Consider the following 23,671-nt stretch of genomic DNA (forward strand, 5'->3'; position numbering starts at 1 on the left):
GAGGATATTATGCAAAACACGTCGCTTGTCTTGAGATAAGTTTCATTTGGAGGGGAAAGTACATTTCTCCAGAGACAAATCAAAGCGTGTTTTTGCATCGAGTGCCCTGCTTCTGCCCTCCGGGTCAAACGGGACACCGGACTTAACAACACAGAAGGAGGGCAAGCAGCGGAGTCGAGGGAGGGCGGCGGCGGCGGCGGCGGGCTACTAGCTTCACCCGACTCTTTTCTTCCACTCCCGCCTCTTTCCATTCCTACGCAGACGGGTGGGGCCCACATCTGCGTAGGAGTGGAAAGGGGCCGGAAGGGGCCGGGCCGCAGGCGCCCAGACTTCCGGCACGCAGCCGGGCTGCCCTGCCGGTAGTTCTAACGCGAGGCGCGCGAGCGGACTGGGTGACGTCAAGGAAGGCGGTGGGACGGGGGACGTGTTGGGCATGCGCAATAGATCGACTTCGCCGACCCTGGTCCCGCCGGCAGTAAAGGACCTGCCCACGCGGGTGGGCTTTCCAGTTTTGTGGCGGAGGGCGGGCGCCTAGCGGCTTTCTTGGCAGCGGGCAGGAAACTGGCAGGAGTTCCTGAGCCTGAACGTGCAGCGGAAGTAGAAGAACGTATGTATGTGTGAGAGAGACCTCTACCTCATTTAACAAATTACGATACTATGCTCAGGAAACGGTGTAGGGCTTGAGGTGAGCCCATAGTCCGAGGGTCCGTGGATGTCCACTAGTAGGGGAAGGCGGGACCAGCAGAAGTTAAAATACATCCCTCTTGCAATTCTACCCGATTTCATTTATTTACTTTTCTGTCTCAGGGTGAGATGGTTGGTAGTCCACATTCTAGTGTATATTAGTTTAATCAGATTGCTATTCTTACAACTATTGGCGGGAAGAGAAGGGGGAGTTGGCAGTGAAAAGAGTGCATTTGGAACCTAGAACTCTATCTCAGAGGGCAGTTTTAGGTGAAATGCTCAGAATTTTGCCAAAAACTCCTCTGCTTCCTTTCTGCCCCAAACTCCTTCAGGTTTGAATCAGAGAAAATAAATTACAACAGGTAAAATTCAGCCAGAGAGAATATAAATCTAGCCGTAGGCTAGAAAGACACATGAATTTGGGACTAATGGAGGCCAAGTCAACTAAAAAGTCAGATAGCATTGGTGACCCCATCTTGTCTGGGCTGGGTTAGCATTCCAAAGCAGAGGGAGGGGAAAATGGCCCCTGGAAGATGCTGTAAGACTTAAGGGAAAGTTGTTGGCAAGTTTCCTGGTATGTCACTAGCTGGTGTTAATAATCCCCTGCTACTGCTTTGTTTTTAGGCCCTTCTTCAAGCGTCTGGAGCTCAGAGATGCAGCCCAGGGGAGGGAAATGTGACTAGTTGAGGAGGCCATGCTTACTGTTGCTGCCAGATCCCATGTCAGCACCAAGTCCTCAGCTGCTGGTGGCAGCTGCTCAGCAGACCCTGGGCATGGGAAAGAGACGAGGCCCACCCCGAGCTGTGTGCCTTCATCTAGCCGGAGAGGTGCTGGCTGTGGCCAGGGGACTGAAGCCAGCTCTGCTCTATGATTGCAACTGTGCAGGGGCAGCAGAGCTCCAGAGCTATCTGGAGGAGCTGCAGGGCCTGGGCTTCCCGACCCAGGGACTTCACATCCTTGAGATTGGAGAAAACAGCCTGATTGTCCTTCCTGAGCATGTGTGTCGGCACTTGGAGCAGGTGCTGCTTGGTACCATAGTCTTTGTGGATGTTTCAAGCTCTCAACTTCACCCTTCCATCTGCTCCCTGGACCAGCTTCAGGACTTGAAGGCCCTTGTGACTGAGATCATCACACATTTGCAGGGGCCACAGAGGGACCGATCCCTGGCAGTCTCTTGCAGCAGGCTCCGTTCCTCAGACTGGAATCTCTGTACTGTGTTTGGGATCCTCCTGGGCTATCCTGTCCCCTATACTTTTCACATGAACCAGAGAGATGACAACTGCTTAGCGCAGACTCCACTACGGGTGTTCACTGCCCGGATCTCATGGCTACGTGGTCAACCACCACTCTTGCTCTATTCCTTTAGTGTCCCAGAGAGCTTGTTCCCATCCTTGAGGGACATTCTAAACACTTGGGAGAAGGACCTTAGAACTCGATGTAGGACTCAAAATGACTTCGCTGGCCTCAGCATCTCTTCTGAGATAGTCACACTGCCGGCTGTGGCCCTCTGACTTTTAACTCTTTTCCTGTGTAGAAGGAGCTCGGTAAATGATCAGCTCTCGGTCAGAGACGGCAAATAAGAATCATCTCAAGTGCCAATTCCAAGCATCTCGAGGACACTAGGGAAGAATGCTGTAATAAATTTGCCATTTTTATGCTGAACTGGACTAGGGAGAGTAGACCAGGATGCATCAGGAATAAACAGAGTTCTCTGGAACAGAGGCCATCAGGTGAAGTTTATTTGTTTATTTTTACAGCAGGTTAAAAAAATAACGAGAGTCAGAAATCTCAGTTGAGTTGGAAAAACCCACACATTAAAGTACCCAGACCTGAGTTTTTTACTGATTTTCTTGCTTCTGATTTTCACCCAAGGCAGCTGTCACCAGTTATTCAGAGCTTCAGGCTGTCCTTATTGGCCAGGAACACTGCCACTGCTATAGCAATCAGTGCCATCAGCATCAGGAGCCATCGGCCACATTGCCTCTGTGAGGAGGGAGGGGGAGAGAAGAGAAAGAGGCCATGGGTTAGTCAGAGAAGATGGAGGCAAAAATAATCTTCCTTCTTGCCATTCTAGCCCAGTGGAAAACCTTGGGTTGGTGGAGGAGAAAAAGCTTTTTATATCTCTGTCTCTCTCACTTTGCCACCTCGCTCGGGATAAAACCACTTTCCAGTGGTCACTGGCCCAGCGAACCACAGCCAGCAGGGGCCAGGTACTTAAATACTGATATAAATAATCAAAAGTAGAAAATAACTCAGCAAAATTGTATTCTGTTTATATTCCTTTTCTCGTCACTGTCCTTGCCACTATGCTCATAATAGACTAAAAGAACACCATTTCATACTTCAGCTAGTAGTAAATTTTTCCCTTCAGGCTCAGGCGTTCCATGAAAATTAGGCTTGGAGGCATGAGCCAGTGTTTCTTTACATGGTTGCTATACTCTACAGTATAAACCAAGCTGAACGGCGCAGGCTGGTCAGATGTTGGCATGGGCTGAACAATTTCATGGGCAAGATTTGGCTAAAGGAGGAATCGTCCCACCATCACCTAGGGCTGTATGGGAGGATAGACCGTCTTACTCTGGGAGGCAGCTGCTGGCTCTGGTTCATCTCTTCTCGACAATGCTGCAGCTTACGCAGGCAGGAGAGATACTCATCGCTGAGGTTGTCTAATTCTGAATGCAGTTCTCTGCACTGTGCGGGGAGGGGAGAGAACACCACCAAGGTCATCAAGACAGTTCTGTCAGGGACAGAGCCCAGGTAGGGGAGAGGGCCCTGTGTAAGTTACCCTGTCATTCATTTGGAATTTTTACCTCCATCCTCCCTTCCCAGCTTTTCTCAGAGCTTTCAGTTTGCCTTCTGACTGTCTCACCTAGTTTATTTGTAATGTGTTCATTTAAATGATTGATTATAATGCATATTATTATATATTATACATGTGTGACAGTTGTATGTGCCAGTTCTTTGTAAATGGAGACACACAAAATTGAAGTTCCTATAGCACACACAACCTGGAAGTGATCTTAGTGCAAGTCTCTTTGCTGGGAACTAGTTGCATGTGAACACTTCTGGAGCTACGTATTTCTGTGAGTATGCAGATAGGAAGAGTTTTGTTATTTAAAAGACACTGTATGAAGTTTTAAGATTACTCAATGTAGGACAAAGTTTGAGGAGTTAATGTGTTTGTTAAATGTGTTTGAGTTTAGGTTGACTTTCTGAAAAGTAACTCTTTAGTAAAACCTTGAATAAGGGTTGGTATAAATAAGAGAAAAGATTGACAAGTTAACCCAAAAGCAAAGACGTTTTATTCAGGCCTAAATGAATACCTGCAGGCATCCAATCACAACTTAAGCTCTGAAATGCCTGTTGTCTGGCTGCCTCCCAGCAGTTTCCCTATCACTGTAGGATGAGCCCCTTACTATCTGAGGTCACCATCTCACCTCCTTTTCCTTGGCCAGGAGCTGCAAAGTTTTCTTTTGGAGCTGGTCTCTGAAATCCCAGTCTTTCTCCTTCCCTGGACCCTCAGGCTCCACTTCGTTATGGGAGGGCCTTGGACTCCACCCAGGCAAAGCCTGATCTAAAAAATCAGCCAGATTCGCAGTGATAGTTAGGCCCATACCTCTGAGGAATGGCCCCTACACACTGAGAGAACCCCTAGGCGGGAGGGAATAAGGAAGGGCCTGTCCCTGGCCAGACTGTGTGGATTGCAATTCTCTGACTTTTAAAGAACATCCATTGGGACCCTGCCCAGACTGGACAGAGAGTGGGAATTTGAGCCCCTTGAGGGCAAGGTTGGCATTTTACTTCTCTCTGTATCTCTAGTCCTGTCTAAAGCCAGATACTTTTAGAAAATACTTATTAATTTAGTGTCTTTGGTTGCCTGTCACATCTTTTAGTCTGGGAGGTTTGCTGGATGCTTCAGTATAACTTCATTTTCCTTCTGTCCTTGTTTCAAAATGATGAGATGAGAATGGCAGTCATATAACTCATCTTCATGTAGTTAAAGATGGTTTTTCAGCCACCTGGCAGTCTGCATCTTGGTGAAGAGAGCCCTGGACTGGGAGTCAGAAATTCTGGATTGTTGTCAAAGCTGTGTCCTTAATTTGTGTGACCACAGATCTTCATTCACCTTCATTTTCTTATCCATCCTATGTGGGCATAATAATTCCTTCCTTATATTTTACCCAGTGACTGTGATGACAAAACAGGGCCATGTGCAGTGGATAAATGAAGAGCTTTTGCCCCTCCAGATGTATGATGAATTCTTCTCAGGACGCTAAGGCAGCAGACTTGAGGGCTGGGAGTGAGATGACTGTGGCATGTGATGTGGTTTCTACTTGGGGAGCTGGATGTGGTTTGGAAAGTTAAGGGTAAAAATTAACATAAAATCCTGAGTTCAAAATCAATTTATTGAAATATTCAATACAGACATATGTTTTCAGAGGGAGTAGAAATCCTTTTCACAGTTTATATACCTCTCAGGATAGGAGGCTAACTGAAGTATTCTCAGAGCCAGTGATGAGTCCTTAAAATGCTCCTCTAGCTCCCTGACCTAATAGACTCCCAGAACTGGGTGGGACTCCAAGAGGTCATGTAGTCCATCCCTCTGTCTCTAGGCGGACAAGGAAAGAGCAATATCTTAGAATTTGTGGAAATAAATTTGCTGACCTTTCTTTGTTAAGAGTTTCTCCTGTTCTTGAAGCTGTAAGGATTGATTCTGAAGCAGACCTGTTGGAAAACACAAGGAACTTTTCTGTGCTAGCATATTTACTGCGAAGAGTATCTTTTCAGAACTTTGCTTAGAACCTTAATGATTGTGTTCCCATCTGTAGTTGGTCTCCCCCGCCCCCGCCGCCCCCCCCCCCCGAAATTCATATGTCAAAGCCCTAACTCCCAGTACTTCAGAATGTGACCCTATTTGGAGATAGGTTCTTTGCAGAGGTAGTCAAGTTAAAATAGGACATCAGAATGGGCCCTAACCTAATATGACTGACGTCCTTATAAGAAGGGGGAATTTGGACACAGACGTGGATGGATGGAAGACGTGTGAAGAGATAGACAAGACAGCTATCTCCAAAACAAGGAAAGCGATCTAGAACAGATCCTTCCCCCAGAGCCCTCAGAAGGAACCAACCCTGCCTGACACCTTGATTTTGGACTTCCAGCCTCTAGCACTATGAGAATGTAAGTGTCTGTTCTTTAAGTCACCCAGTTTGTGGTGCTGTTTTATGAACACACCATCCTTATGTCTTTTCCTACCATGTACAGTTAAGTCTCTGCTTAAATGTTACCCTAGAAGAAAGACTTTCCCAGATGACCCTGTGTAAAATAGCAACTATTTTCTCTTTAACCTGCTTTATTTTTTTCTCTGTAGCCGTTGTTAATACCTGACACATATTTGTTCATAGAGACTCCGTTGTCCACTGTAGTGTTTCCTTAGAATGTAAGCTTTGTTAGGGAAGAAACCGTGCCAGCTCTGTTCATTACTGTATCCTCAGTGTGTATCTAGGGTGCCTGGCACTTGGTAGGGGCTCAATAAATATGTATTGAGTAAATAAAGGCATGATTTTGAAGTGACTTGCCCTTTCAGCTCCCGCTGTGTAGGAGCCCGGCTTCTGCTGGTGTTCCTTTTCCGTTACCCCTGTGGCTGCCTTGCTGTTTTCATATTCATTGCTGTTTGCATGAAACTTCTCTGTCAGGGTGTCAGAGGTTAAGGTGTTGGGCAACCGGCAGAGCTATTAATTGAATCAGGTTCTCCAGATTTTCAGAAATTGCCTGCTTTTCTTCTGAGACGTCCCTTTTCCTCTTTGGCCTCAACATGTAATTTTGAAGTGGACTGAGGCATATGTAGTGTGAGCTTACTTTCTGAACCATTCCTAGTGACAGAGGTCTATGTGACATATGTACATAATAAATTAGAATATATAAAATAAGAACCTTAGAAAACTCAACACGTTTTGAAATCTGCAGTTCTGGGGGAAATGCAGGTGGTTGTCAGAGAACATGGTGGAGAAAAGTAGAAACAAAAAAACCCAGAGGCTAATGTGGAACTTGTAAAGAGCTGTAAATGACCTCTGCACAAGAAGAGGGTCTGAAAATGCAGAGGTAGAGGAGATGCCAAGGACCGGGCTCCCCATCCCTCCTTTGGGTGCCTTTCGTGGGGCAGGAGCCCCAAGAACTCCAAAAAGCCACCTGTGCTACTTTCAGAATCTGGAAAGGGGACTTACTCTGCAACTGCTGTACTTTGGTCACCAGGGCGAGTTTCTCCTCCTCTGACCTCTTTAGTTGATCTGAAAATGAAATAATGCAAACCAAAATAGAAGAACGTAAGACTTAATGAGCTCACCCCTGAGGCTGGAAATTAGTAACAGATGCTGTCTTGCCCATGGCCTCTGACAAGTGTCAAGTGCAAGTTGCTCTTTCTTCTGCTTGTCCCAGTTTGGAAGAGGTGAACCAGAAGCCGACTACCTGGGATTTCATCTGCGTCAACAGTGGGCTGAATTAAGGGTTATATGTGCACATAATTTGGTCCTCTCTCAGCTGACAGAGGCTGTGACTGGGAAACCTTCACCATGCCTTGTGTTTTAACTGACCTTTCGCTTTAAATTAGGAATGCGGCCTTGACACGTGACTGCTGTGTTCTGGCTTAGAGGGATGGGCTGGATCCTTTCAGTCTTGGATGATTAAAACAGCCTTGACTTTTTCTCAAAGTCAAATGAAATCGCCAAGTCAACCAAACAAACAAGTGAAAGACTGAAGCCTTTCCACCCAGCTTCCTTTCTCTGGGCTCCTTCAGCCAGAGGCCTCCAAGGAGAAGGGTACCTTGTAGGTGCTGGGTATCCGAGCTGCACAGGTCCCTGTCCCCCTGCAGGCGTTCAATCTTGGCCTGCAGCTCCTGGTGCTCGTCCTCCAGAAGTCGTAGGGCCTGGTTCATCTGTAAGTCTCTACTGTCTGCTCCCTGGAAGGAGGAGGAGGGGTGGACACAAGCAGGTCAGTGCTAGGGTGGAGGTGGGGGGCAGATTCCCAAGGAAGAGGAAAACTGTAGAAAATTGTGGAATTTTAGAGCTAGAAGGAGTCTTAGGGAAATGGAAAAATAGGAAACGTTTTAAAATTCTTCGCCTTGCTCTATTCCTCATGCTTAAAACAAACAGTGCATTCGATTTTTGATGTTCACAAGGGATACATTTGGGTAACTGCCCAAATTAAGGAATACTGAATCATCACTTTTCTAGATGTCTTCACTTTGTCTTTACTTCTCATTCTCACGCTATCCGGGGTGGGGCGTGGTGCGGGTAGGATCATTTTTCACAACGAATTAAGGTTAAAAAGAAAAGGGCCTTCAGGAGAGTTGCCTTGTAGGTGATTCGAGGAAGAGGACAGTGGGTGGGGTGTGGCTGCGGTGGTGGGGCGCCCAGCGAGGTTCCCTCCTGTGATAAGACGACTCACTTGCTGTTTCTAAACAAATGGGCTTTTTTTTTTTTAAAACAAAGAATTTCAATATCCTTTGAGAAATTCTTTGCCTTTTAAAATAAAAAATTAAAGAACAGTATAAGAATAATTTGTACATAAGACTATAAAAAGTGAGAAGCAAAAAAAAATGAGAAGCAAATAAATTCTAAGGTTTTTGTTTTTTAATAGATTTGAAAGGAAATCTATAGATAAATCTGAAATGTTTTTAACCCCCATTCCTCTGTCTGATCTGTTCTACCTTTTTCTACATTTGGAACATTAATTCTTTATAAAAAAATATGATGTCAATGAGTACAAACTGCTCGAGGTAATAAGGGACTTACAAATGTCTTTTTAATGACTTTGAACTAGAGTTGCACTCTTCTTCATTCCTAATAATAGGATATTGTATATAAAACTCAAACACATTGATATCTGGACCACCATCCCCCCAACAAATTCTTTACAATCACTCAAAATGTTCCCCTTTCTCCCTGCTCACCTTAGAGCCACACATTAAGGTTTAGGTTGTTAAAAAACATAACAAATCAAACAAATGAAAACAACTTTCACACTTAATTGATCTTATTTCTAGAACTGGCACACACTAGGATTCTCAGATCCCAGCTTCAGTAAAAGTATAAAGAGACACTTTTGAGGTGGGTCCTTGAAATTCCAAACCAAGTAAGTAAAATCTGCGAAAAACAATAGCTAATATTTATTGAGAGCTTATATGTGAGAGGCATTGTGCTAAGTGCTTTGCATGGATTTCCTCACCTAATCCTCACAAAAATCTTATGATAGAGGTACCATTATTATCCTCATTTTACCAATGTGGAAACTGAGGCTTAGGAGGTTAGTTAACTTCTCCAAGGTAAACACGGATTGGAAATGATGGAACCCTTGAGAATGCCAAGGGTCTACTGTAATGGCTTAAAAAACACATTGGCAAGATGTGTTAAATGATACTCAAACTGTAAGTAAACTGGTGACATTTGTTCTCCGCCAGTAGTGGGCATTTCTGAACTGGATGCCCTGCTGGGATGGGGTGCAGAGAGTGGGTTGGGGTATGACAGTAGGCTGATGACTCTTCCAGCCCAGCCCTTTGCATTTGGATGATGTCATTTCAATGAACACTTAGGTCATTTGCATGAGCAGTGCAGACATCCTTGCTAAACTCAAAATTAGCTTTGGGGCCCCCTGCCCAGCGGCAGCTTCTCTTATCACTGCTGCCAACACCTCCCTCCCCTCCCCACCTCCCTACCTCCAGGGCCTGGTACCTGCAGTTTGGACTGAAGCACGTGGAGCTGGCTCTCCAGGTCCCTGTGCTGGGTCCCCAGGGCCCTCCAGTCCTCCTTCAGAGCCTCGTACTGGCTCTTGCACTCTTCACACTTCTTCTCGGCCAGAGCCAGGGACCGCTGAGGGAGATCAGAGGAGAGGGTGGTGCCTTGGGGGTTGCAGGGAGTCGTGCAGCTGGCTCCCTTGCCACCCAGACCGCCCCAGGGTTCCCAGCCCCAAGGATGATGGAGCGTCCCCACACCTGTGTGCTCTGCAGTTGCTGTTCTGCACTCATTTTCTCCTCCAGCACTTTCTGCAGTGACTCCTTGGCCTTCTGCTCATAGCTGTTTCTCTGGTCTTCCATCTCTAATAGCACCTTATTCATTCCCCAAGGAGTGTATTTCTGTAAATTGGAGGCAATTCAACAAATACACATTGAGCTACTGTGTGCTAAAGCCTGAGCAGGGATACAGAAACGAAAAGAAACGGGTCCTTGCCCACAGGGCAGAGATGTCAGTAATCTGGTGGACCTTCCTCCGGGCTGGAGGCAGACAGGGAGAGTCCTTCAGGTGATGTGACAGGTGAGTGGGGACAATAAACTGCCCTGGGCATGCTGCGCATTCTCCCCTAGGCCTTCCACAGGCACTTGAAATCCAACATTTCCAAAGGGACATCATCTTTCTAAACCTGCTCCTATCTCAGTGACCAGCATCACCACCCTCCCAGTCTCCCAAACCCTAAACCAGGGAATCATCCTTGATTTCTCTCTCACCTTCTCCAAGGAATCAGTTCATCATCAAGCCTTGTCAAGTCAACGTCTTTAACAGCTCGTATCTGTATCCTCTATCCCTACTGCCACCTCCTTAGTTCAGACCCTAGTAATACTATTATATGGATTATATAGAGACTATATATTATCTTCATGCCTTGCCTCCCTTCAAACCCTTTTCAGTCCTGCAGCTAGAGGGTTCTTTCTAAAATTTAAATTTGATCACGTCACAACCTGCTTAAATCTCTCAGTGGTTCTCAGTGTTCTAAGGATCAGGTCCAAACTCCTTGGCATGGTTCCTACTTACAAGCCCAGGCTTTCATCTCATGCTGCCTCCACGCAAGCTGAACTGCTTGTAGGTCCCCTAAGCACTGTGCTTTTCAGCCTCTGCCTTTGCCCATAAAGCTTCTTCTACTTAGAGTATCGTGACCCACACTTTTCACCTGGTTAACTTCTACCCATGTTCAAGATTCAGCCCTAGAATCATAAATTCTGATAAACTTGTCCAATCATACCTACCCCCCTTCTCTTTATGGATTAGGTAGTTTTACTGGTGTTCACGTAGTATCTATATTTCTAATCTATTGACTCATCTGTCTCCTTTAAGGGATTGTAAACTCCTTTGAGGCAGGGAGCATTTTTTAAAAAATAAAATTATTTTTATAGGCTTGGGGATCCGAACAATATTCAGTAAAGTCAAGTTTTAAAAATTAGTACATTTGTATTTTTAGAATTTCTCCTGGCTTCAAGATCAAAAAGAAAAAGACACAAGAGCAGCTTTGCAAATTCACTGGGGGTCTTGCCCTTCCAGTGCTTTTCATTTTTATGCCCTGTGATTTTTGGGAAAGCAGGAGCCTTTTACTATCGATTCTGGGTTACCCAACTGGGTAAGAGATAGTCTAGATAATGCAAATTTAGAGTTCAATATGAAATCATTTCCATTTAGCTTTGGAATCATCTGAAAATTTGGATTTAAATGTTGAGTGGGTCTTATGTTCTTGGAATTGTCATTAGAAACCAGATACAGGAGTTACTGGTTGAGATCATACATGGTTATGTCCAGGTTATTGGACTTAACCATGCTGGTCACTGGCCAGCTTTATCCCCCACTGAAAACGAGTAGACTGGTATTCTGGATTATATGTCAGTCTCTTATGAGCTTGGTTGGCATTACTGAAAGAATAAAAGTTGTGGATCCGCAAACCCATAGACTATATAGACTATGTTCGCCTGCAAAATTCTAACTACATGGCCACCTTATATTCCTAACATCAAGTGGGAGCAGTCTGACCAGTCCATCTCATTCTCTTATCTCCCCGCCTGTCAGAAATCTATCATTTCTCGAGTGTGAAAACTGACTTTTTTCTATCTCATATAATCCAAGATCAGGCCAATCAAGAGGTTACCAGAGCTGGATAACAATGCCACAGAAAGCCAGGAGTCACAGTCTTTTACTTTCTCCCAGGGATTGCTGCTAGATAAAAGTTGCCCATGGGATGAAAATCATTTTGCGAGACTTCATTGTAATATCCAACTCATCTGTTCAAATATTAGGGCCTATGAATTTCTATCCAGGTGAGCTGAATCTTTACCAAGGGCCTCTCCCTACGTTTCCAGGTATTCTAAGGTTCCCCTGGAGCTGGCAAAGTGCTTAGTGCTGGGCTTCCTTTCCTAGGGTGCAAAGTGAAGGACACCAGGAGAAAGGGAGAGGGGGATGGAGATAGTGTTTTGGTGAATTGGAGACCAAAGTGAAAATGTTAAAGGCCAGAACTGGGTGAGTACGGATGGGTGCATTAATCTCTAGCAGGTGATGTTTGTTTCTAGAGAGTACGCTTGAGGTTCTAGCATTCTCTCCCTTAATTCTAGATTCCTGGACTAGAAGTGTCCTCTAGAATGCTTACCTGGGTACAGGTGTACAGCTGGTTTTCCAAAGATCTCAGTTTGCTCTTCAATTTGTCTTCATTAAGCTGGCCCTGGAGCAAATGGGATGAGTTAGCCAGAATACAGCTTGGGCCAGAATATAGCATGCAAAGAGTTTTGTTCTGTATTCCCAGCCTACTGCCTAGAATAAACAGTGTTTGTGGAATTGAGCTCTTTCAGGAGGTAGAGAGGGGGAGAGATGACGAAGGATGTTTGGAAAGAAGAGGATCTTTTCCTCTTTCTCTGTAATAGGAGAAGGAAGAATCAGACTGGCCCCCAAAGTCTTCTGTGTACCTTGAGGTTTTGTATCAAATGGCTCAGGGTATCACAGCAGGGGCCCATTTGAAGGAAAGCTTCTAAGCTCTCCTTTTCTTCTTTCATTACCTCTCTCCCCTGTCTGTCCAGGCACTTCTGTACTCCTCACCTCCTCTCAGTCTAGTACATGGCCCTTTACCTCTAAAGGCCAATAGGACTAAAGGGGTCTCCCCTCCCAGGGGGAACATACATCCCTCCCTTACCCCCTGTTATGGGCTGAATTATGTCCCCCTAACCTCCCCCCAACGTTCATACGTTGACCTCCTAATCCCCAGTACCTCAGAAGGTGACTGTATTTGGAGATAAGTTCTTTAAAGAGATAATTGAGGTCCTTAGGGTGGGCCCTAATCCAATATGACTGGTGTCCTCATAAGAAGAGGAGATTTGAACATCAGGATATGCAGAGGGAAGACCATATGAGGACACAGGGGGAAAGCCATCTGCAAGCCAAGGAGAGAGGCCTCAGAAGAAACCAACCCTGTCGACACCTTGTTCTCACACTTCTAGCCTCCAGAACTGTGAGAAAATACATTTCTGTTGGTGAAGCCACCCAGTCTGTGGTACTTTGTTATAGCAGCCCTAGCAAATGAATACAGTCCCTTCCCTGCCCTGCACGTGCACACACACACACACACACGCACACGCGCGCGCACACACACACACACACACACACACGACTCAAGATGAGAAATTCTTTAAGAAAGCAGGAAAAGGAGGAGGGATATTAAGGCAGGGTGTGTATGTGTGTGTGGTAGTGACGGTGGTGGTAAGAGGACCTCCCAGAAAGCCACATGCTATTTATTCACGAGCTGGGTCTGTCTAGTGGCATTTTGGACATTCCAAGAGGGATGTAAATCTCAAGGGCGGGGGTGGCAAAAGGCAGGCAGGAAGGCCCGTTATCTGTTTCTCAGTTTTTCAGTATTTCTGCTGAGCAGCTGACAGCTTCCTTGCTCCCTTATTCTTTCCTCCACCTGTAGACATCTTCCTTTTTCCCAGGTAGGGGTTTTGTTCCTCCAGTCCTGAGTCTGATTTAAGGTTGTGTGTGTTAGGAGGTGAGGGCGGGGAGGTGCCATGGATGAGAGCCAGTTTCCCAGAGAAAAGGCCATGGGTCTCTTTAGCAGTAACGGGTTCTCATATCCTTTCGCTGGCTTTTCCAACCAGGCCCCGTGGGATGCTTGTGAGGTCTAGAAATTACATTTCTCCTCAGGCCTGAGACGCCACAGTCCCTCTCCGTCGGGCGGCTTGGACGTTTCCAACCCTTACAACGTTTCTGGTCTGTAACGGCCAGAGGGCAGAGGAGCCTCTGTTTTGAGGTCTGTCCCCCTCACTGAGTTTCAGGGCACCTGGGAGAGGCAGGAAGTGGTATCTCACAGCTCCTGTTTTGATCTTGTTTGACTGATTCTTCTAACCCTGGGAGCCAGGGGGCGCCTCCACCCGTTTTCCTTCCTGTATTCCTCAGCGGGGCCTTGCAAAAGCGAAAGGCTTTGCCAAAAATAATTTTTCAAAGTGCCTCCTGCTATTAATGTTTTTCATAATGTCTGGCATGAGAGCCGAGAGTCAGGATTTGGCATCTACAATAACCACAGGGCTTTGGGACAGATAGAACAGAGGGACAAAGACTTCCACTGTTCTGGGCTCTGGAGTAACTGGGAAAAGTTACTCCCCTGCATGGCCTGTTCACTATTAATCCACAGGTCCTGAAATCAACCCCTTCCACCTGTACCGCAGCTCCGGGTTCAGATCGTCTGACTCTGTATTTTCCTTTGTAGGATGCAATCAAACCCACTAAGTTTGACAGTTTATCTTGCTGTAGTTTCAGAAGAAAACAAACAAGCCCAAGGCAATATTCTTACAGTTTCCCCCATCTCCTACCCTCTCTGGGTAGCTCCCTTCTCCTTCCTTAGTATGGTTTTTATCTGGTATTTTTGCCTCTTCCAACTGTTTTTGTGTTTTAGCCACACCCCAAATTACTTTTCCATTCACGTTGTAACAGAAGACAATTCAGGCTAGCCCCTTCAGAGGAGACAAAGGGCCACCCAAGTCTGGGGCTTGAAAACATCTCTGACCCACAGCTCCGCCTGCCCAGACTCCCCAAGGCAGGCAGGAAAGTTGCAGCCAAGTTGTTGCAAATGGGGCATGTGGTTTCCTGGTCTGAGCCCCAGCTCTCCCCACATGAAGCCCAGTGGTACAGTATGGGGGAAGAAGCACTTTTTACAGGCCAGTTGTGGACCTTTTTCGGCAGTTGCATCCCAGGAACCCAGGGTTCAGAGAGCATAGTACCCCCGGTTGTAAAAGGGAGCAAGGTGGAGGCCATACACACCTGGTGCCGGTCTGAGGGCTTCAGCTCCTGCTTCTGCTTGGCTTTCCCCTGCCTCTGATCTGCTCTCCAGAAACACCACCACCTCACCGCAGAAGCACCAGCCCACTTCTCATCTCTCTGCTCTACTAGAGGTTGCTTAGGGCCTGCAGCCAATCCCCCACTGCGCTGTCATCTTAAGATCTCATTTCCACTTTGCAGAACTTAAAACCCACGTGTGCCCTGCTCTGGGTTTGTATTGCCCCATACTGAGGGCTCACTTTCTCTACTGCCCGAACTGTTTCTGCTCTGAAGCTTGGGCCCAGCTCAGGAGTCTCTGCCGTGCCCCAGGGCCTGTCACATCCAAAAGGCCCAAAGTCAACTTGAAGGTGGAGGCAACAGAGGGAGCTGATCTCTGGTGTTCTAATGGAGTTTGTGGTGAGCTTCTCTGCATGTGAAGTTGGAGATTCAAATTATGGAGGCCAAATGGAAAAAAAATAAAGACCTGAACTTGGCTGAATATCGGAGTCCCTGTTCCGGCCACATTCTTCCACTTACTTTTCCCAAGTACTGCAGTCTGGGACTGTCCTTTCATTGAAGTTGAGCTTTCCAAGGGAGGGGGAGGGGGTTGAATTGTCTTGTTTTGGGAGAAGCAAGAGCTGTTAACTGAAAAATCTGAGACTATTTTTCTTAAAAACAGGAAGCTGAGGGGTTGGTGGGGAGGAAGAAGACAAAAAGGGCGAATATTAGGAGGGGGTGGGGAGAAGGGAGGGAGAAAACCACAGCTAGAGGAAATCCTGCCCTCCGCAGGAGCATGGAGTGAAACTGCCCTCAGAGTCTACCTTGGAAATGTCTTTTAATAAGTCCTCCCCATTCCCACCATGCTGGCTGTAATTCAAGTTCTGATTGTGTCTTACCTGTGGTATTGCAAGAGCTTTCACCACCCCTACACCCACTCGGAGCCGGGGTCCTCATTGTTGTCAGAGAACCTTTTATAAGGTTTATAAAACACAGATCTGATCAATCGCTTTCAACTCAGTTCCACAGCTATCTTTTTCATTTCACTTCATTTATTTATTTATTTCTTGGCCACGCCGCACGGCACGTGGGATCTTACTTCCCTGACCAGGGATCGAACCCGCACCCCCTGCATTAGAAGAGTGGAGTCTTAACCACTGGACAGCCAAGGAAGTCCCACCACAGCTATCTTAGTATACATGCTGCCAAGCGAGTACAACTCCACGGCTACTGGACAAGCTCCTTCTCAGGATGGGCCGGACACTGCTAAGTGTAGGGCTTTAAACCTGAGGAAAGCGTGGTCCCACTGCTCCCCTGCTTATTGCCTGCGGCAGTGTTTCTCAAACTGGGGTGGCATGCATTCTCATGATATATATATATATATATATATATATATATATATATATATATATATATATATATATACTTTTCCTTTAAAAGGGAATCTATAACTATTTAAGTCTGAGATACCCTATTCAACAGAAAAAGTTTAAGCGCCGTATTTCTAGAGACCTATCTGAGGCCCTTTCGGTCTTATCTTTGGAGCTGCTCTGACACAGTCCCTTCATTTCCATCACACTCTGCTATACCCTATGCTTTGTTACACCTAGGCCTGTAATCATTCTGATTCCTTTACTGTAAGCACCCTTTTCCTTCTTCCTTCTTCTTTCCCTTCATCATTCCTGCTTCTGTACTGGTAAACTCCTATTCAACCCTTCCAGACCCCGCTAAAGTGGTCCCTTTCCTTTGGAGTCTACCCTATAACACCTCAGGCAGAAGAATTGCTCCCTTCTCTTTTCTCTGTGTCACTTTGTAGAAAGTGCTGTTACAGCTTTAGCACACTGCAGTAGAGTTATTTATGACCTGTCTCTCTCTTCCTGGCTGCTATAGGAACTCCTAAAGACAAAGGACCCTACTTCTGTCCCTGTAGCACCCAAGCCAGCACATAGTTGGAACTTATCAGATGTCTGTTGAATAAACGAGTGAGACAATCTCAGTTTAGTTCAGCACCGGAAACCACCTGGCATGCACAGCTGCCTGTCTCAGGCTCCTACTCAGCTATGAAAACAACTTCCTTAACCAGCAGGAGCCCTGAACATGAACACCTAAATCCAGATACAGTGACCGACATGAAGAGGGAGGGCTGAGCCTAGGAGTCTCTTTGACATCACTGCAAACTTCTTAGCTTTGTCCCACGTCCTCCCATCCCATCTCTCTGCCTAAGCACAGCCATCTACGTGGTAAGGTCAGATGTTCACGGAGGCTGGGAGGTTGTGTGTTCTCTCTGTGCACCCGGGGCTTTCTGCTCCAGTGGCATCAAACTGCTTATGGTCCCTGAACATTAAAGTCTAGGGGTTTCGATGTGGGGTCCAAGGACCCCTGGGAATCCAGGATCTGAAAGGTCTTCCCTTTTCCAACTACATATCTGTGTGAGGCTGGATTTTCCTCATATGCTTCAACCAAAACAATGTATTAACAACAGACTGAATGCAGACGCAAATATGAGAATCTAACTGCCTTCCGTTCAGACATTAAAAAGATTTGCCATCTCGGTGCTTTGCGACCACCTAGAAGGGTGGCATAAGGAGAGAGGGAGGAAGATGCAAGAGGGAGGGGATATGGGGATATACGTATGCATATAGCTGATTCACTTTGTTATACAGCAGAAAATAACACAACACTGTAAAGTAATTATACTCCAATAAAGATGTTAAAAAAAAACAAAAAACAAAACCAAACAAAAATTTGCAAAAGCATAAAACAATGCCACTCCTCTCACTATTTTAAAAAAATATATACTTATTTTTCACAAAAATATATAATTTAGGTTCACATGTAATCTATTTACCATTGTTATTTTAAAATAAATACATATTTTAAGATTCCTGTTTTCATTTCAAGGTGGTAAATATAAAAAGTTCTTTGGATTTTAATAATTGTTTTTAAAGAGTATAAAGGGGTCCTGAGATTAAAAAGCTGGAGACCCATTGCATTAGCCTATATCATGCCTCTGGTTCTTTGCCTATGCTGTATCCCCTGCCCAGAATATCGTTCCTGTTTCCACATTTGCCTGGAAAATACTAATATAACTATAAATATTTCCCTGGTTCTCCCCTTCTGTGGAGTCATTCATTCCTCCTTGTATTCTACTATATCCTGAAAACATTTATTTCTCACATCTCTGCATTGTTTAGGCATCTGTCTCCCTGACAAAACCACAAGCTCTCTAAAAGCAGGAACCCTGTCTAATTAATCTCATTTCCAGTGCTCAGTGTAGAGAACATGACTTATGAATATTTGTTGAATGAATGGACTAAAATCAAGACGCCTGAATTTTAGTTCCAGTTCTGCCTCTAACTAGCAGTGTGACTGTGGACTAGTCACCTGACCTCCCTGAGGTCAGGAGCAATTCTTCTGCCTGACACTCAGTTTCCTCATTGGCAAAATGAGAAAATTAGCTAAGCTCCAAGGTCCCTTCCCGCTTTGACATTCACGTCTGGGCTGACTAGTAGGTGTAGGATGGCTTGGAATTAATATTGGTGTGAATCCCGTATGAAAATAGTTGCATTTATCACAGTCAATAATATTAACTGAATTGGGACCGTCCTTTCTTTCTTCCAACAGATTAAAAAATGGAAACTCTTGCCTCTTTTGGTTCTGGGTCTTCCCTGGGTGTGTCCTCAGCTGACCACCCTGGATTGAGCCAAGCTCTCCCATATATTTACTGTGACATGTTTGACCTCTAGGTCTTAGCATCATTCCCCACCTTCGGCCTCTTCAGTAGCGAAAAAGCCCCTTCTCTTGCTGTGATGGTATGGAAAGAAGAATGAGATAGGCACACATAGAAGTCCATGAGCTTTGTTCAAGCAAAGATTTCCCTTACCTTCCAAGAGCTGTCAGAGGCCCGAATCAGGGCAGACAGTAGGTCTTGGAGAATCACCATTTTCCGTTTTAGAACCAGCTCCCTCTGTAGGGCCTCCTGGTGGGCAAAAGGCAAGAGGGTAAGATTAAGTTGGAGGAGAAGGGAGCAGATGGATGGAGGAGCTGAGGGGAGAATTCACATGTTACTTACTTTGAGGTACTCAGAAAGCTGGATGATTTCCTAGAGAGAAAGAAAAAGGGTATTTAAGGAGATTGTAGGTTCCCTGAAATCCTAGAACATGGAAACTGAGCCAGGATTGGCTTTTGCTGAGCAAACTTTCTTCCTTGACTCAGGGTCCCTCCAGGCCCCCATGTCTCTGATCATGCAGGAAAAGGGTAGCCCTCCATCCCAGCTGAGTTTACCATGGAATTCCAGAATGTCAGAGCTTGGAGGAGCTTAGATGCCATCTGATTCAACATCTTCACCGTGAGGATTTTCTTACCTTATCTAGAACTGCAACTCCATAACTGGAAGAGAAGAAAAAAATGAAAAACAAAAAACAAAAATGACGATGGATCAAAGAAATAAGAGTGTCAGGAGGCAGTGTATTGATTCCTTCTCTGATCTCTTCTGAAGAGCCAATGGGGACGGGGGAGTGGGGGAAGGCCTTCCTTTTTCTTAATTAAGGTGGACATGGAAGTTCCTTGTGCTCCTCTCCACATTCTGGGGGAGGGTTCGGGTAAAAGCTTAGAAGATAGGAATGGATAGGCTGTGAAGGAGTTGGGGTCAGGAACATGAAAGGTACTCACTTGGTTTGCTGACTGGCATCGTTCTTAATTGTCGGCTGTGTTTCTTCTGCCTTAGTCTGAGTGCCTGAGGGATAGGGATAAGGTGATTCAAAACCCATGGGAGAGGCAGTGAGGGAGGTGGGGAGGGAGGGACTCTCCACTGCCAGCGAGTGGAAATGCCTCGGCCCAGTGAGTGAGGAAGGCCCTGCTCTTACCACGGTGGTGTTTGGGTGGCTTCTGGATGGAAGAGTCCTGTGGTGGAAGGCCCCCAGCCCGGGAGGGGAGGTGGTCAGCCGGATCCCTCCAGGCACCTGAGGGAGGTTGGTGTTGGGTTGCAAAGACCTCGGAGCTGATCCCTGACACCTGGAAAACAAGTGGGGGAGGCTGAGAGCCTAGATAGCGCCTCTTAGAACAGGATTCTCCAGCTGACTGCAGAAAGATGAGCCAGTGATCAAGTTTCGGGTCCAGAAAACCAAAGGAAGCCATTCAAGTCTTCAAAGCTACAAGGTTATCCCTGCTCCTGCCCTTTTTGTCCTGGCTGGTGGGATCGCTCCTCAGTTCAGGCAAATGGGGAGCTGGGCTTGTCTCCATTTACTCTCTCTAGAGTCCCTGATCCCAGCCACTTACACAGCTGGCATGGTGCTGTGGAAAGAGAACTGGTTTGAGGTGGGAGTGAGGGGATCTGGGATCAGGTCCTGCCTTTTCTTGGTCTCAGTCTCCTGGCTGTATAATGAGGAGCTTGGAGTAGATGGTGTCCAAGGTGCCTTCCTATTCTAGAGGTGGTTTCCTTCCTCTTAGTAACAGCTGGACTATTGTTGAGGTTTTGTGTGAAGAGAAGGTAAATTAGGCAGCTGTAGGGAGGAATGTAGCAGTAGTTGTCACAATTTTGCCTGCTGTTTTTATATTTTCTTCTTACAAACTAAAAAATTTTATGTTTGTAACATAACACTGAAAGGCTAAGAAATGCCTGTGGCAGCTAATCATGCAGACTAACTCAATCTCAAGAAACCTTAAATAACTGGTAGGCTCAGGAAGAGTTCTTTAGGTAACTGTGTTTTCTGTTCTTTTTCTCCTTAAATTTATTTTTTCAACGAAAGCACACAGAAACCTTCTTGCCTTAGAAAGTACACAGCTGGTTTTATTTTACAGCTGGGCTCGAGGATCATTTTTCTGAACAGCACTTCCTGTTGTGGATAACATAGACACTGGTTAAGAAGGCCCGACAGAGCACCTACTCTGGGGACAGTACAATACCAGTTACTTCCAGGGAATTCGGAGGACCCATCCCTGCTGCCCACATGCGCGCAACGTGGATAGGAAGACACAGATGGTTTGCTGGCTGAGCTCATTTCAACATACCCTGGCTTTTGCCCGCACTGCTCCTTCCCAGGGCAGACTAATGAGCCCTCTAAGAGTTACGCAATCTTAGAGGATTTATAACCTCACAAAAACCACAGAGAGCAGAGGTGGCCTGGAGAAGCTAGGGAAGCTAGGGCTTCCTGGACCAGATGCGGCCTTAGGTGAATGATATTGGAATTGGGATGGCCCAAGAGAAAGAGAGAAGGTGGGTGATGCAACAGCCTTACAGAAGAATAGAGATGAGAAATGTGTGTGTGTGTGTGTGTGTGTGTGTGTGTGTGTGTGATTCGAGGGAGAAATTAAGAAGATTGGTCTGTGTCCCTGGCCTACAGTAAGCATTCATTGAATGTTTGTTGAATGACGGATGAATGAATGTTGTAGAAGATATGTCTAGATAGACTGAATTTGAACTAATATTAGGAATTAGCTATGGAATTGTTTTTAAATTATTTTTTTCTCTCCTAAAAGGCAAGTGCAAAACAAATAAACAGCTAAACAAACAAACAAAAAAAACCCAAAACACAACAACAAAAATATCTGTTGAGTAAGAGGCTAAGGGAGACTTTATGATGACTGAGGAAGGAGGGACTTCATTTAAATCACTTCTTAGTGACCTTGAGCCCACCCACCTGCCTTGGTCCTGCACCCCATCCCCTCCAGAGCAGTGTGTCCCTCGACATGGCCCACCTGCTGTCTGGGGGAAGAAATCCTGTTGGCCCAAGACAAGGGCTCCTTGACGTCAGCCGCCTGGCCTGGCCTCCTGGAGGGACCTGGCTCCCTGGCCTGCGGGCTCTGTGCCTTGCCTTTCTCCTCCACTTTCAGGTTCCTCCGTCTGAAAAACTGCTGTTGTCGTGCCCTCTGGAGCTGTTCCCTCTGCTGGGTCCTTGGCGCCTTCCCCGCCTGGCGGCAAGTGGTCACATTGGGGCGGCAGCGGCGGCTCTCACGGGTCTCCTGCCGGCGCTCGCACTTGGCCTCGTAGCTCTCAGCCCACCGGGCCAAGCCAGAGGCAGGCCTAGGGTCTGGGCTGATCATGATGACCTCCCGAGCACCTGTTGTGCTTGGCTTCCAGTTCCTGGAATAGCTGCCCGGATCTGCCAAGTGCCAAGAGGGAGACGAAGAGGAGGGGTCAGGAGATGGGCAGAAAAATGGCCATCTCCCTGGACGAGGGGGCAGAAATAGCACAGCGTCCCATATGTGTGGGTTGACAACTGAAGAGGGGATGATGTCATACGAGGACTCAGGACTTCTGGATTCAGCCTCTAGACTAATTTCTGCTCTTCTCTGGCCTGCGTCTCCCCTTCTGCAAAGTGGCGAGATTCCTCTGGCTACCACTTCTTCCTTGACCAAACATCTCACCCTGCCTCTAAGTTAGGGGAACGTGAGAAATAATTGATAAAAATCACTAAAAGCTTCTAGCCTTCTGGAGGGCAGATGGGGCTGTGTTCCTTTTCCAGGGACTTCTAAAGAACCAGTTAAATTGGCTCCCTGATTCCCAATCTAAAAGGAAAGCCAGAATCTTTCCTGCTCTCTTGGCCCAGTTGTTACTAACATAGGTGAGTAACTTTTCTCAAAGCCTGGAGGGATAGCCAAACCCCTCGAGGTGCTACCAATCCTATGACCAGCACTCACTGTCCTCTGCTTAGCCTCTAGCAGCTATCTTGCCAGCCTGGTCCGGGGCATGGTTCGGGAGGGACACCCCACGCTATTGCCTACAGTCATGGAGTCCTGACCTTGGTCGCTTGGCACTCCACTCCTGACCCAGGGCTGGGCTCTGACTGTGAGGTACAGGACAACCCCGATCTGTACTGGCTGAGTACTTGCCACTTGCCCATCACTGGCCAAAACTCATTTCAGAGCTTTCAGGTCAGTATCTCTTCAAGTGGCAGGTTCCATTTTTTAAGAATCACCTCCCTGTTAGGGCTAAGTATGGTGCCAAGTCTGCTTTCCTTAGCCCAGACACAGATTGTGCCATTGAAACCAGCAACCATGTGGATTATACCTAAATAAGGCTATTGCCAAGAAAAAGGAAACCAAAGCAAACAAACAAAAACAGTAACCAAAAGTCCCCAGGGAACCAGGCTTGGAGTAGAGGCCACACTTGCTGCCCCTCTACATGACCTTACCTGCTACTCTCATGACCCCAACCCTCACCCCTTCTGCCTTCTCTGTGCCCTTCTCTCTCTTTCCTACTCTCCCTCACCTACCTTCTGCAAATTTGTTCATTCTCCTAGAACCCTCTGGTAGCTTGGCTGAGTTGGGGCTGGACATGGCTAAGCTGGATTCTGAGCACTGGAAATTCTGGTCCCTGCGGTCAGCCCGGGGACTGATGAAGGGAGGGGGACTTCCCCTTACAGCTGCCGCCTCTCTCTGTCCCACAGCCTCACCACCCACTGCCCTGGGAATCTAGCTCCCGGGGAGGTCAGTGAAGGGATTTCTCAGCTTCACCAACCAGGAGGCATTTGCTGGCTCTGGCCCCTCGGGTTTATTTATAGTGAAACAGACTCAACAGGTAGCAGCAGCCTCTCCGTCCTTTCATTGGAGTTCCCTGCTCCTCCTGCATCAGTCTGGAATTCTCTGCAGGATTCTTGCTCTCTCTTTCTCTCTCTCTGGTCATACGACTCCTTCCGGGGGTAGGGGGGGTCATGGGTGGGGCCGTATCACACCCTGAGCGGGGGTCTTACATAGTCAGACCCTGTTCGCTCTCCAATGCCTGCCTCTCCAGGCTTGGAGGGGCATCTTCTGGTCTTGGGCAGTGCTGACCCCAAGCAGAACTGTTAGGCTGTCCATGCTTGTCCGCTCGTCTCATCCCTGGGAGCCTCTCCCCTTTCTTTAGGCTTTTCTCCTCACTCTTACTCTGTAGGGTCCCCTCACTTCTCACCTGCCACTTTCTTCGTTTAAAAACTTAGGAAAGGATCTGAGAGGCCCATTCATATTAA

General features: G+C 46.7%; 2 protein-coding genes across 4 annotated transcripts; one reads left to right on the top strand and one right to left on the bottom strand.

The window, feature by feature from the left end:
- Window positions 1-277: 277 nt before the first annotated feature.
- On the top strand, window positions 278-3,627 carry C1H1orf74 (chromosome 1 C1orf74 homolog). Of its 2 annotated transcripts, none has more exons than XM_059938921.1 (2): window positions 278-611; window positions 1,309-3,627. In XM_059938921.1, the coding sequence occupies exon 2, from the start codon at window positions 1,404-1,406 to the stop codon at window positions 2,193-2,195; it is 792 nt and encodes a 263-aa protein (XP_059794904.1). In that variant the 5' UTR covers window positions 278-611; window positions 1,309-1,403; the 3' UTR covers window positions 2,196-3,627. The 2 variants fall into 2 exon arrangements, with proteins under 2 accessions (XP_059794904.1, XP_059794897.1); XM_059938914.1 differs by having other exon boundaries at window positions 278-607.
- On the bottom strand, window positions 2,410-23,045 carry TRAF3IP3 (TRAF3 interacting protein 3). 2 transcript variants are annotated; one of them, XM_059938840.1, is made up of 16 exons: window positions 22,940-23,045; window positions 21,423-21,826; window positions 19,592-19,739; window positions 19,398-19,461; window positions 19,091-19,115; window positions 18,799-18,828; window positions 18,610-18,705; window positions 12,079-12,150; window positions 9,671-9,811; window positions 9,411-9,548; window positions 7,504-7,639; window positions 6,909-6,971; window positions 5,350-5,409; window positions 4,122-4,258; window positions 3,262-3,375; window positions 2,410-2,667 (listed from the first exon to the last, which is right to left on the bottom strand). In XM_059938840.1, exons 1-16 carry the CDS (start codon window positions 23,001-23,003, stop codon window positions 2,575-2,577), a joined length of 1,785 nt encoding a protein of 594 aa, XP_059794823.1. In that variant the 5' UTR covers window positions 23,004-23,045; the 3' UTR covers window positions 2,410-2,574. The 2 variants fall into 2 exon arrangements, with proteins under 2 accessions (XP_059794823.1, XP_059794832.1); XM_059938849.1 differs by lacking the exons at window positions 2,410-2,667; window positions 3,262-3,375; window positions 4,122-4,258 and adding an exon at window positions 4,574-4,738.
- Window positions 23,046-23,671: the final 626 nt, after the last annotated feature.

The sequence above is a fragment of the Balaenoptera ricei genome, chromosome 1 (assembly GCF_028023285.1).
Source record: "Balaenoptera ricei isolate mBalRic1 chromosome 1, mBalRic1.hap2, whole genome shotgun sequence".
NCBI lineage: Eukaryota > Metazoa > Chordata > Mammalia > Artiodactyla > Balaenopteridae > Balaenoptera > Balaenoptera ricei.